The following is a 15,318-nucleotide window of genomic DNA, read 5'->3' on the forward strand; positions in this document are numbered from 1 at the left end:
TTCAGCAAATACAAAATATGGGAAATTCATATTGAACCCACAAGAAATATATTGCAACAGCTGAGGGATATGTCCAAAACAGTGTCTGCCAGAGGTTGACAAAGTTCATTAGGACTAGGGAACATGAAGCGTTAATATCTAAACTCAACATCTGGAACAAGTGTCTATCAGGCTTCTTAAAACATTCCAAATTTAAAGTTTTCATATTTCCTAAGGTGCTACTCCATCTCAAACTAGACTTTACAGTACTTGTGCCAGGTTCAATAAACACTGCTTCCCAATACACAAAATGATTTAATTACAAAACAATTGAACTTCAAATTTTTCCTGACTTTAATTATATATTAGTCATTTGCTTTGTGTGAGATTAAATCTCAACAAAAGAGCCTTCTGACTATCAAATAACTACCTGGTCTCTCCTCATGAGCACTCTAGCAGATCCCTGAGATGGGTTGTGCAGCAGCTTCATTACGCCAGTGCCACGTTCCCGCCATTCTTTATCCACAAACCTGAAGAGTTTTGCTCGCTCTTCAAACAACACCTGTTAACATATAACAAATGCTTGGTTATAATAAATGGTTAAGACTAAATATAAGTCAATAAGTCAACATACCTTCCTAATATTTTATACTTCAAAATCAAACCATCGCCTCCATCCTCACAGCAAATGTGTTGTTGAATATACCCTGTGCAAACTTTAGGATAAAATCTCTTGTACACAAAGAGTTTGAGTTAAGTCTCCATATAACTTACTGCTTTGCAACATTCATTTATTACTTTATGCATGGAAACATAAACATGAAATATGGAAGTAAAAATTCTTGCTTGATGACTCCACTCAAGGACAAAGGTTCTATCCTAATGTCAATAGAGTTAGAAGGACAATGTGTGTTAGTATGTATTCAAGACTGACTACCGAGGCTTTTTCTTCCACATTTTTGCCGCCAACGTCTTTCTGTTCCTTCTCCAAACTGACGTCGGAAAACCATTGGACTTCCCAAGAATAAGCCAAAATTTAATTAACATCAAGTGAAATGGTTCGCAGGATCTCTCACTTGAGGGTTGAATTAAGTAGCTGACCCTAAAATGAAACCTTATGAAATACTGGTGCTAGTGTGATGTGTAAATTTTTTTTTTAGTTCCACTCAATATAGTAGATAGAAACTGAATTTGTAGTTTTCAAACCATACACTTTTCTGACCACATACATGTCACTGTATATACTGTAGTTATGAAACATACAGTAGCCCTTGCTTACCAACCTGCATCAAGTTTAAACAAAATCCATCAGCTGAGGTCTTAGCAAGCACACAAGGATTGAAAGTTGGAGACATGTATGTATCGTTAAATGGACAACCTACAAAAGTGAACTATGAAGACTAACCTCCTCATCCTCTTCTCCTGTACGAACTTCCACCTTCTCTGGCAGAGGTACAACTGGCTTGAAGTCTGGGCAAGGATCATGATCATCCTCTATGTAACGATCAGTATCCTCATCTGCTGCCTCCTTGTTCTTGATGGGTGAGATCTTTGGCTCACTGAGTCCTCCAGATGTGAAGGCTCCCGTATAAGCTGAAGAAATTTTATGTAAAATATTTTCTGAAAATAATCGCATTCATGTGCATGTATGGCAAAATCTTTCATTCTAGTTAGGATGGTTGTCTAAGAGCTTCACCTTTAAAGTCAATTGCTCTAAGTGATCATTATCTACCAAAATATCAGAGAGTATTCTACAAAAGCTGATCAATGAGTTCAAAAGTTTACATCAACTTAATTTGCTTTCCTCACTGACATCAGGCTAACAATGGTCTCTGACTCTACAAACAGGGTGGGTTTGTGTCACATGTTCACACAACTTGAGATTCAGACACAGCATCAACGCTCCCAAATGTACTGGAAAAGCCCTCCTTACAGTAACCACAACTAACACAACCTAAGGGTCTACATACACAACCACAACTACTAATAAACTTAAGGCTTTCAATTGTTGCAATACACTATCAGGTTACAACCGTCCATAGTATGTGACAAAATATATACAGTACTACTGCACACTACTAAAAAAGTATTTAATTTTTTTTTTACATATGATTTATGTGGCTTAAATATAACATTAACAGACTGCTGCTTTCTCATGAAACTTATCACCTGGTATATAAGAGTTCCCAGTCCCTCCTTTTCCCTAATCAAATTCTTTATCAAAGCTGTACCTTTCTATACTTTTACTCCCTGAAACATCAACTAATTTAAGTTCCTCACAATCCTCCTCATTATCCCTCAAACACCTGCCAATTCATTATACCTGGCCAGGCTACTCTCAGCTCTTATAAAATGTTCCATATTTGGGGATATTTATGGGGCCCTTATTCAATACACCACTATGGTTAATTATATAATGTACTGATATAGAAGTTTCATATCTGAGGACTGGTATAAGAAATAAAAACTATAATCACATATACTTAGGCATCACAAGATGGAAAATATGATTAGGGATACTTTGGAAAAGTGGTGAATTAGCCTAGAGGGTGACAAGAAGCAAAGAAAAATACATTGCAACAGAGTATCTAAATGATTACACAAGTGTGTAAAAATCGATGATAAAGATATGATTCCAAGTATAGTGATATGAAGCACAATGTATAAAAACATAACAGTATATTTGAAGATGCATGTACTGTACTATATGAATTATGCATAAAATCTAATGTTTAAATGCTCATACTAGGGTGTTGGATGAAACTGCCAAGTTATATTTACTGAGGAGAGCTTTTGAAGTCACAGATAAAGAAAATATTACAATCAGTGCCAGTGTAAAATAACATTCCTTTATAACTGAATAACACATGCTAACAAACATGCTTTGGATCACATATAAGCAAGCAAAGTAAGTTGCATGACAAATATACAGAAAAAAAGCCTAATGCAACACATAAGTGCAAGCCAAGCAACACAACTACCAAAAATCTAGTCTTCAGTTTCATAAAAATTTGAGTCATATATGGTTTTTTCTGGTATGTCTTGTAGACAGGCACGACAAGTGCCTGTTATGATGATTAATGACAGCCACAGGGAATGGGTTAACATCACTGTACTTTTTCTTATTCTGGATTCTCCAAATACACTTGTGATATCACTGTCCCCTTGTGAAAGGCATTGTTGACTTAAGCTTTGCCAATGTTTACTTTGCATGGCATGATATTTTCTATGTTGTGTGTATCCAAACGCTCCCCCCTCCCAATATCTGGGTCTTGGGTGGGTTATACACTTGGCATAACTTGATGCCTTCTTATCTTGAGAGGATCCATCTTTCAAATCTTTCTGAAAATTTTGCTTACCACTTTCAAAATGTATTTTCTACCAGTTTAAAAATAATGTAACAAAGGATTTACTCATCTTTAAATTACCAGTTATAAATATTAATATAGTCTATACTTCACTTTAACGACTAATTGGTTCCACAAAAACGGTTATTAAAGTGAAAATTGTTAATGTGGTGAGTACAGTTTACATGCTAAATGGGTCAACTGGTACCAGCCCTCAGACACCTTCACCCCCTATAAACCCCCACAAAAAATTACAACCACTTATTCACAAACATCAATACTGCTTGTAGAGTTAATAAATAACCTTTAGACACTCATTGAACGGCTTAATGAGATAAGTGAGTAGGTTACACCACACCACTTGTTTACACGCTCTGATCAAAACAAACCATCCCACTAGCCGACATCACCAAGATGGCCACCCAGAGTGACTATCAACTTGCGCTAATGATTCTTATTGTGTTGAATTGGATCGTTAATATGTTGGAGTCGCATTTCATTACTGTCGTAATTGCGATGAATCGTTAACATGAAACTCGTTAAAGTGACGTGAGTACTGTACAGTAATTACCATTAACCCCTTCATTATGGGAACACCATTTTTAATATTTTGTTGGTTAGCTCCAGACAATTTTATTCAGCCCAGAGGGTACCCTGTACACAAGAGACTAAGAACCAAAGCATCAACCTTCCATATAATACATGGGACAACAGACCTAATCTTATCTGTGTGGGTAGTGACACGAACGCTGATGCTTGCCTTTAATAGATAACTCAATATATTACTTTTTACAGTTACAGTATATTAAATTTACCCACAAATAACTGATATTAATGGGTAATATGATAATAGAGCCATAAAATTAAAGGGATAAACATTACTGACAATGACTGTACTTATTTCAACAATCTTATTTTGGTATAATGCTTTCTTGACCTTAATAAGGAAATTATGTTCATCATGTACAGTGACCCCTCGTTTAACGAACGCCCCAGTTAACGAATTTTCGGTTAACGAACTGCCTTCCATAAGGATCTTCAATTCGGTTAATGAACAAAAATTCGGTTAACGAATTTCTTACGAACCGACCTCAACATGTTTTCGCTTGCACTGACCGGGCAACCAGCTTTAGTATCAGTCCGCCAATACATTAATCGGTTCTAGGGCTTAAATTCCTTACTATTTTAGTAAATATCAAGAAGTTTATACTATTCAATAATTTTGAAGATTTAATATTCAATTTTTTAGTCATTTTAACAATTATTGAACATAATTGAAGGTAAAGTGACTAGTTTAATGCGCGGCATCCAGCCTCTTAACACATCAAACAGGCGTTAGTCTCTCTCTGTTTTCACTGGAGGTAACATCTTGCTTGAGACTCTCTTCAACTAAACGCTTTTCTTCTGTGTTTCCAAGCAAATTATTGGTCATTTTGAAATATATTTTACATATTGACAATATATAATGCAGTGCAGTGTTGATTTAAGGAAAATAATCTTGAAATACACCAAGAGAACTAAAATTTTATGGGTGAAATGGTGCCATGGGGTGACTTCTCTTCCACCCCAATGCCTTCTCTTCTTCCTTCTCCTCCACCCCCATTCTAATTCCCATCATCATCATCATCATCCAGGAGCCTTCTACATACACACCTCAAAGTAAGTGAACTTTTCTACCATTTTTGTTGAATTTAGGAAATTTTCGGTGAGCTGGAACCAATTACCCAAAAACCCATTGAAACAATGGTTTCGGTTAACGAACTTTTCGGTTAACGAACGACCTTCTGGAACGGATTGAGTTCGTTAACCGAGGGGTCACTGTACTGTACAGTCATGCACTTACCCTCCCAAATATATCATACCAATAATAAATTCTCTATATATTGAAAATGAAAATAACAATTACAGTGAAGTTAATACCAGCATAAATGATTCAATGTTTTACTATACTATACCATTAAAGATCTTGGATGCTGGATAGTTTATCGTCGGTCCCTAAAATTACTAACACAGACCAATCCTAACGTAATATTCAATTCTAAACTACACCCAATGGCAAAAAATTTGGAGTTTAAAATTGTGCAAATACTGTATACTGATGTAGTTGTGTAAGGCAAACAGCATGAAGAAAGTGTAACAAAAGTCAGTTATATACATCCTAGTACCTCTATCAAACCCTTTAAAAGATCAATAAATGTTTTGTATTTAGTTTACTACCTTCCATTGTTTACTTTTAATATTCTCTGGGTAAACATCTCCAAAAACACAGTACCCCCCTTTTCAATATTCTGTACAGAGGAACACAGAAGTTCACCGATCACTTTTGTTTTAACTTAACCTTACTAAACTTGTATACACTTCCATATCTAGTTGACTTACACACAGCACAGCAGACCAATACGACCATCTGGTGTCACATGCCGAGACCGTATCATGTCAAAACGTTCCGGGTGCATGCAGTTCAAAATCTAACTTAACCTTCTATTCCGTGGGACAATCTCGCTTCGATCGAACTTCACATGCCCAGAACATTTTCAGCAAGGTACAATTTCATCAAGCCGCACCAGGTGCATGCATGGCACCATAAATACTGTACTCACCACATCCAAGTTTTATTCTCACTCTTCACCATTTCACTTGCCACACCTGATTTCCATTATATATATATATATATATATATATATATATATATATATATATATATATATATATATATATATATATATATATATATATATATATATATATATATATATATATATATATATATATATATATACATAAAATTCTGCTCACCCCGACTCCCCCAATGTAAGGCTTTTTGATCTGGCAATTATAATTACACCAAAATGCTGGTTCCAGATTGATTTAAAAGTTAAATTACTTCATCTCCACAAAACTACCTTTTCTTCTTTTAATGAAGAAATAATCCTCATTTCTCCAAAACAAAGAGATATCAGACTCCTCCAGAATACATGAAACGTCACTGTCACAATACTCAACAATGCAACATTACTACATTATAATCTCTACCAACATAATGTACAGCACAAGAAAAACAATAAGTAATACAAGCATACAAAAGGGACGCAAGTCAATTCGCTCAAGACTTAAGGAATCAGCCATGCATAAGCAACCCTAAAAGCAAAAAAATAAATAAAAAATGCCGACACTCAAAACTGAAAATGACATACTAAGAGAGCTATCCCGTGACCCGGACGCAGCCGACGGAGCTACCAAATTGTCAGATGCAGTAGACAAGCCTTCTGTCGACATCACCGTCGATAGTGATTGGATGTGTGACTCGCCGCGCACTGGGGATGAGTCTGGAGTGACCGCCGAGTAGAGTGGGGGAGGCACATTGGCCAGGAGACCAGCAGTGGTAGAGCAGGGGAGGGTATGGGACAGCGACTCTCCTAGAGTTATCATGGTGCAACGTTGTCATGGATGATGCAAGTGACAAGAAAAAATTCCACACTTAGTTGGGAATACCTACAATTATTCTACATGTCTAAAAATTTTCTTTAACAATCTCATCTCAAGTAAAAACAAATTTAAGCACAAATCATTTCTCAAATTCAACAATGTTAGTAAAGTAATAATTTAATGAAACCAGTTAAGATTTATTTCATAATTATAAATAGAAAACATTAATTCAAGTTTAGTGCTGATGTTGGCTTAGATTGAGAGTAAACACAATATATTTTTGATGTTTGAAGTGTCAGTTTCATCTGTTGGCGATATAAAGAAGAATTAGGATCTACAGACACTTAATACCACCATATGGACTTAAACTCCAGGATATAAACTATCCTTCATTACTCACAGTTGCTCATTTGTTAATTAAAACATTTAACACTAACTGCTTATCTGTTAAATTCAGGCCAATTATTGTGTGCCAAATTTCTTACAATTAAATTGACTTACAGTATTGATCCTACTTAGGCACACAAGTTAAACATGAAAAATATATATTTCAGGTGGCATATAAACAAGTTTTGTTCTTTGTAATTGGTCACATAGTTTTGACAAGTTATCCAATCAGAGGAGTGCCATATTATTCAAGGCTAATTACTACTTCCTTATGAACTGTGGAGGTTGATTTATGTTGTGTGTTATTCTTGGACATTTGTTAACTGCAGTAAAAATGTTAAAAATGCCTCATTGTTTTATGGCAAATTAAGGCTTTAGAAGAAAAACTTCAGTGGTAAGCAGTGCTAATCCAGCCTCTATAATACCAATGGCAAATGGAAAGCAAACAAATAAAATATACTGATCAGAAAATCAACAAAGACAGTATCAAACCATTCCAATAATACAAGATACTAAATTAAATAATTAAGCCTCCATGAACTTCAAAGCAAAGTCTTTAAAATTAATTCATTAAAAGCAGTTTTGAGATACAGAAAACTTTTTCTCCCAAGCACAGTCGTCTTAGATCAGAGATGATGCCTGAAAGTGTGTCCCATATAAACCAAGTTTGCACTAATTATCTGACTGAATATGCCTAGAAGGTTAAAGAAAAAATAGTAATGAGAGGTCAATCAGATCTGAAAGAGGAACAGTTATGATACAACCTATATGGATCTGACAATATGATTACTTTACTACTGTACTATGTAAATGATGTCTGAAAATATCACTTTCCAGGAAGGAAGAAAGGAAGTTGAGGACTATAACAATACATGTACTCACTCAGACACCCAAAGAAGGAGCAAATGTTAGCATTCTAAGCCAGGGTTTCTAGTTGTACCGTAACATTGGGCTATAATGAATCATGAATTTCACTTACCCTTTTTATTTAATGACTACCTAAATCACTGCAATTATCCTTTGTATTGGGAGAAAATTTACACATGATATTATTTTTGAGCAACAACAACAAAAAAAATTACTGTAAAAAGATTGACAACAGCTAATCTACCATTTGCAATCCAACTCTCAGTAATTATATGGAAACTACAGATTTTTTCCACATCAGAATACCCTGTATTCCTTCAGTGAAAAATGTTCATGTGCTGACATGCAAACAACAAGTTCGAAGAGACTTACAGGAGATGGTCTAGGTTAAAGCTGTTAAATAAAGCCTAAGAGATTAATACCTTCCTCAATTCTATCATCTGACATGAGAAGCTCTGGAAAGCATCAATATCTAATAAACCTCAAGAATGGCCAGGGCAGAGAACAAAAGGAGTGAACATACAAGACGGGACTATCACAGCTCCTTTCCTTTAATACCCCGAGTATTAAAACAAAGAACAGTAACCCCTTCTCTACTGCATACTGAAACTGTACTAAATGAATATTATATCCAATACTGGTACTTTGTCATAAAAAATGTTTCAGTTTGTGGTATACCAAAGGTTCAAGCACTTCTCTTTCCAATACAGATAACTTGTTAATCTGGATCACGAGGTGAGCAATGTGTCGATTCATGGCCCCTCCATTTCTTTCTATTCCGGTTCAACTCTCAGCTCGGTGCTATTACTACACCTTCTCCTGAACCTTAACAGATTTAACAACCTAATGAAGAACTACTGTATAGTTGTTTAAGTGCAGATCTTTGAGATTGACTCAAAATTAATGTTTAAGTGATTTAGTAGTATGTACAGTACTGTAAAATACAGCACAGTACTGGAGTCTGATAGTGTTTAAAACAACTGCCCTTCACTACCCCCACACTATCTTCAGGAGCCAAGAGTTCTTTGGAATTAAAGGTAAGCACTTATTTGAAATAAATAATCACCTTTGTTTGTGTTTTCAGATTAGTGTTTTGTTTTTCATTGCATCTGAATTTGCCAATTATTTCTACATGGTAGGTCTTTGCACTTTAAAATTTACAATAACCTGGATCACCTTTCCCCCAAGCAATCCAGATTAATTACGTTTCACTGTGTCTCAAACTTCAAAACGTAATGAGGTCAAGATGGCTGCAGTGTAAGATTGCCTAATCTGCCTCCATATGCACAACTGGAATGCAGGGAACATAAAACATCCATCGATTTTGGCTGCCATGTGAAGGTTACAGAGTGACATCTTGGAATGTGAACAACAAACAAAGGATATCCTTGGTAACCTTCATGACTGACTACAACCCAAACAACTGCAAAAGATAAATGACACCGTGAGTCTTAATACAAGGGATGCCCCCATAGCCAAACTGTGTCCCTACAGTATATCAGTCAACTCATACCAACAGCCATGTAGGCCTGGTGTCAAGATAAAATAGGTATCTCTCATGTCCTGGTATTTATAAATCTACTAGAGCTTAAAACAATTTACTGTACCAAAACACTGTACAGTACTGGTATAATGAATATAACAGTGGACAAGTAATGTAAAGTTACAAATACCACTGAAAGAGTTCCTAAATATTGAGACATCACAGTATTCCAGCTCTTACTAACTGGCTTGTGTTTATATGTCAATGATAAAGCTCTGTCACCACGAACTGTAGGGGAACAAAAACAACGGCTTCGGTTCTTTCAAATGCAGAAGTATTACTATCCCATCTCAGTAAGTTTAATACAGACATTATCCGATTTACCAAAGGGTCTCGTTTCTGATAAAGCTTTCATAAATTTGATCACACTTTACATACAGTACAGTAATGCTGGTAATTCTATACCTGTAGCTACTTACAAGAAACTGGATTAAGATTTGAAGTAAAGGGAAAAGTATGAAACACTAAGCCAACATCTATAATAAACATAATACTGTACTGTATATTGATTTCCCTTATTTAATTAAAGATACAGTACCGTACATTCTCTACTGGGGGGACAATTATGACACCAACAACCCGATTCCTAATAAGTCACTGCATCACCATAAAACCTAAATTCCCGTTGCTTTGTTTATACTGTATGGCACGAATTCTGATACTGGCAATCTCCACACCTTCAAACTTTTCTTCACTCCCTAATTCCACACTTCCTCTTATAACTCCATACCTTCATCGAGCATAAACAGCTTTGAAATTTAAGAATAGGGAATAATTTTCTTATATTTAATTTTCCACATTATTACATGACAGTAAATTAGGAGATATTGGATAATCAGGCAACTGTCCGAGTCACTGTGCAGGTGGAGACTAAGTCTACTTGACCCTATCGACTTTGAGAAGTAAATTATTTGGTGACCATAGTGTGTTTTTTCCCAGCTGAGAAAGGATTCCCTGCCCCCTCCTCAAGAGTTACAGCTGATTGGCTGTTGCAAACCTGTCAGATTTTGTCCTGAGTAATGATGTATTTCTAAACGAATTTATTCATAAAGACCGTTTCTGACAAAAGATATTTAAATAAATTATATAAAGATACATACCTTCATTATTTCAAACAGGAGCACGTAGGAAGTTTTTCATTAGTATTATAAGTGAAGTAACTGATAAACTCGGGTAGCAAATTCACGCTTTCGGAGGATGCCTTTAATATATACTACTTATTTTTACCTACAATAAGACATACTAAGACAAATTACATATCAGTAATAGTACATTATGCAAAAACAACATTTTAAAGGATCAGAATCACATTGAAATATTACACGGCCATCAGCAATGGTGAGAAATATGACTGCGAACTACTTCATATTTTTCCAGCCTCTGCTGATGTGATAAATTTCCTAAGTGCTGAAATAATTTGCATCTTTATATAATTTAGTTAAATATTTTTCTCGTCAGAAACGGTCATCCCAACGATTATGAATAAAGTCATCTAGAAATACATCATTACTCAGGACAAAATCGTACAGGTTTGCAACAGCCAATCAGCTGTACTCCTGAGGAGGGGGCAGGGCATTTTTTCTCAGCTGAAAAAAAAATGGACTATAAGAGAATTACACAAGGAAAGCTTATTTGTTGTCTTAATAACATTATGAGTATTAGAGACCACTGTAATGAAGTTAGTGAAAAAAGCAAGCATATTGGTAGATGATGGAAAAAAAATTTATATACAGTATACTGTATATATAATCAATCGAATCATGGGACTGATTAATTTTTATAAATTCAGATTTGATTTTGTTAAAATGAACCTTCATAAATCGGGGACTGCCTGTACAGTACTTCTAATAAATAACTAGTCCAAACATGGCTGGAGACGAGTTAACCTGAAGCTGTGCTGTGGAGAAATATGATCTTCTCTAATGATGTCCATTATCATGGAATTTTCATCAGAAAAAAAAATTTCACAAATGATGATGAGCTATGGCAAGAGACAAGGAGAGATATTATGACATACCTGGCACAGATCTTGGCGGAGGCGTCAGAGCATTAGAGACGGGTGGCATGGCGATCTGGAAGGCATGCGCTGGAGGAGAAGCATCTGGGGGGAGCCGATTGTTGCTGGCGCCAGTAGTGGCCAAATTCCAGTTCTGTAAAACATACCATTAGTTGCGACAGGTGTTGAGCAACTATGAGTTTTGAAGCAGCAATATAAGACCTCCATGTAGAAGTGCAATTACATTTACTGCGGACATGCCACATACAAAACGGTCCACCTCTCACAGTTGACTGCGGATGTACCATTGTGCAAAGAGTGCCGCACTAAAGGTACTGTACACTTCAAATTCAGAACAGTTGCATTGAATGGGCCAATACAAGATTCTCCTTTGTAAATTTTAATCCTCGTTGTGCAAGTAGAGTACCACAGTAAACCATGTCTTTTACAACAGAAGAACAAATGAAGGGAAAATGAGTGAGTATATTTACCTGAGTTGAGAACATTCCAGATTGAGATGTTACAGGATCCTTCACTGTGATGCTGGCGGGGGAGGCCAGGGCAGGCGTCACCATGGATGTGTTGGTCTGTGCCAAGGTGGAGATTGTTGCACCTTCACTCATACTTGTTGACATACTGTCATAGTAATAAAAATAATTTGTCGGTTTAACAATTATCATAAATGACAGACAAGTAAAGGTAATACAGGAGTGTTCAAAGAGTAAGGTAGACCCCTGATTAACACAATGTCATTCAACATTTTCAATGCAACATTACACCTTAAATTACACCCAGAGGTGGGGGGGGGAATAAAACTAAATATGGCTGATGCATGTATAAAATTAATCCTATTTAGATGGAATTAACTAATGTTTGACAAAATCCAAAGAACAAAAAATCCTATTTACAAGGATTTAACTATAATACTGACAAAATTCAAATAAGAACAATGTTTAAACTATTGAAACCATAAATACAGTATTAAAGTGGTCACCTTCCAGGTGCATGAGGGAAAGACTCACCGCACAGATGGTTTGATATCTTAAAACGAGGTGACTTCCACCTGTACAGTATATATACAGTAATCCCTGCAATTTACTTTTTGTTTAATAATCCTAAAAACAACACTTCCTACAATATAAAATTTTGATACTCTACCTGAATGACTGCTCCGGCATTGTGGATGGTGGGAAGAATGGAGGGTTGCCAAAGAGCCCTGGGGTAGGCATCAGGGGACTGGGCACAGCTTGTTGATTGTAGTAATTTATATAACCACCGTAGAGACCTGTAGAAACAACAGCTGTTGAAAAAAATAATAAAAATATAAAATATATGATTTACAAAACAGCAACATTCCATTTTGTAATATTTTCTCCATTATTATTTCCAACTGTAATTCAACAATACCTACTGACTAAACTAGATAACATTTTGCTCATTGATGAGAATTATTGAGAATAGTTTAACTCCATTATGCAGCACAGTAAATCATTATAAATAAGAAATATATCTTCTTGTGTAACAACAAAAATATTAGTTGATACATACTAGCTGGCAAATCCACAGGCACTTGTTCATCACTAGCCTTCACTTCTGTTACTTCCGAGTGCTGCACCAAAGAAAAATTCATTCATAAGCACAGTAAATATATGTTATGTAGATGGTACATCCTAAACCTACTGCAGGCAACTATTACAACTGACAATATACAAAATAACAGACATGGCAAAACACATGTGCTATTTACTACACTCAGCTGCTATAAAACATTCTATATTCGAGAAACCAAAAACTTTCTGAACATATTTACCTTTACTGTAGATTTCATAGCTCGCACTTCTCCGAGGTCAACTGCCATTGCGTGTACTTGACCCTGTTAAGGATAAATACTTGGAGTTATAATGCTAGGTACCTTGCTGATGAAGAGGAGAGGCAAGTGTGCATAGTGAAACAAAGTGGCCACCTTATTGAACTATACATTGAAGGTGGTATGTGATGGCTGAAATTTGATTTTTAGGACTAATGACTATAACCTGTGGTCCTAAAATATAAACAGAATCCTTCCCCTGGCCTACAGGATGTTTCATGAAGACTGGGGCATCTTAAGCAGCACTCTTACCACACTCTCTAAAACACCTCTTAGTTCAGTAATCTTTGATTCTAAAATAATATCACCTGAAGATTAGCCTCAATCTATTTCACCTGAGGATTAATCACCCCAATACTACCTGGGTGGTTAGGTTAACATTTGGGAATAATTCAAAATTATACAGTACAATACTAAGAAATAAAATAAAAGAAAAAATACAGCAGTGTAAGCTGGCAATAGTTTCACTACATGGGACACAGGAGCAGCTGAGATCCCCAACACCTCTTCCTCCTACAATCCATGTGCATCTAAGAAATATTTATTCCCTTTATGTTTTTGACCTTAAGTTAATAATTTCTTCGATTTGTAATTTATTTTAGCCTGTAAGAGGATAAAAAAATTAATAAAAATTATGAGGCAAAAAAATAACAATAGCATAGCTTGACCTGGTAGGGGGAGAGGAAGGGGAATGTAGCTACAGGGACAGTCTAACTTGGTGACATGCCAAGTCCACTACACACACACATGCTCTTCATTTTCCTTATTTTATAGCAACTTGCCATCTCAATGGTTATTATTTTTCTAATTCACTTTGTGAATAAGTGGGGTATGCTTCAAGAATATTGAATATGGATGTTAAAATATAAATTGCAAAAAACAAGGCACTGTATTCCTGTACAGTACTGTTATATACTGTATGTGAGGTGTATATCTTTAATTATAATCCACTTTATCGTAAATATAACAAATAAGAAGCTTCAACATGTCCTGCCAAGTGCATCAAACTACTGTATACACAAATATGGATTTAAAAAAAAAAGCCAAGTGGATATTAGTAAATTTTGAGTTAAAGGAACAATTTTAAGACAATCAAAAGAAATGAAAATATAATTATTATTACAGTATTATTTTTTTACCTATAATGGTGCACTGACACTAACACTACCACAGTCTGACAGAAAATTGATGACATCAGTAACGTTAAGGCCTCAAAAAGAACCAAGTTTTAACATTACTCTTGGCAGCATTTTCCTGGTACAGTGAACACAATCATAGTTGCTACCGGCAATCAATAAAAGTGTACACAAGGATGACATGATGGGCTACACGATACAGTTGAAAACATAGTGATGTAGTACTCTTTGTGTATCTCCAGATATTACTTCCCTCAGTGAGGAAAGGGAAGGAGCATGATAAAATAAGTCCACAGTTGCACCCAGGTTCAATGATTATACCTGTAAATCCTTGACTGTAGATTGTAAATCCTTAGTTTCAACTAGTAGTGTGGAGTGTATCTGCTTCATTTCCTTAATAATTGAAGCATAAACCTCTTGAGACAGAGACTTGTTCTGGTCCAACATACTGCGATAAAGTGAAGCATTTTCCTTGAACTCATCAGCCATGGTGGTACAAAAGTTTCTGAGTGCCTCATTTTGTGCCTTCAGTGCAGCATTTTGTTCTTCCATATTTCTCAGTGTGTTTTCCTGTACCTCAGACAAGGCTCTCACTTGGGCATCTAAACGCTCTCGACTGGAACGTGCTTCCTGCAAATAAAAAAATTACTTTTGTACTAATTTCTTTTTATTTTTAAGCAAAATTTTTTTTTTATAGAGTGAAGGGTGTCTGGGAACAAAAATATTGTCAAGCAATCTCTATTCCTGTTGCAATTGAATAAAGTATAAAA

At 35.6% G+C, this 15,318-nt stretch overlaps 1 protein-coding gene across 4 annotated transcripts in view; it reads right to left on the reverse strand.

Moving 5' to 3' along the window:
• The window catches only part of LOC121853440 (RANBP2-like and GRIP domain-containing protein 5/6), a 44,267-nt gene that overhangs the window by 13,738 nt on the left and 15,211 nt on the right, over positions 1-15,318 (reverse strand). For 2 of the 4 annotated variants that reach the window (XM_042347569.1, XM_042347571.1), the window contains exons 14-22: positions 14,870-15,178; positions 13,356-13,418; positions 13,094-13,154; positions 12,704-12,845; positions 12,037-12,181; positions 11,567-11,699; positions 6,521-6,742; positions 1,385-1,572; positions 410-541 (exon numbers count right to left, since the gene is read on the reverse strand). In XM_042347569.1, the coding sequence (XP_042203503.1) occupies positions 410-541; positions 1,385-1,572; positions 6,521-6,742; positions 11,567-11,699; positions 12,037-12,181; positions 12,704-12,845; positions 13,094-13,154; positions 13,356-13,418; positions 14,870-15,178 (1,395 nt within the window). The remainder of the gene's footprint in view (positions 1-409; positions 542-1,384; positions 1,573-6,520; positions 6,743-11,566; positions 11,700-12,036; positions 12,182-12,703; positions 12,846-13,093; positions 13,155-13,355; positions 13,419-14,869; positions 15,179-15,318) is intronic. The other 2 variants (XM_042347570.1, XM_042347572.1) reach the window with 2 other exon arrangements.

Source organism: Homarus americanus, unplaced genomic scaffold, assembly GCF_018991925.1.
Source record: "Homarus americanus isolate GMGI-L3 unplaced genomic scaffold, GMGI_Hamer_2.0 scaffold4896, whole genome shotgun sequence".
In the NCBI taxonomy this organism is placed as follows: Eukaryota; Metazoa; Arthropoda; class Malacostraca; order Decapoda; family Nephropidae; genus Homarus; species Homarus americanus.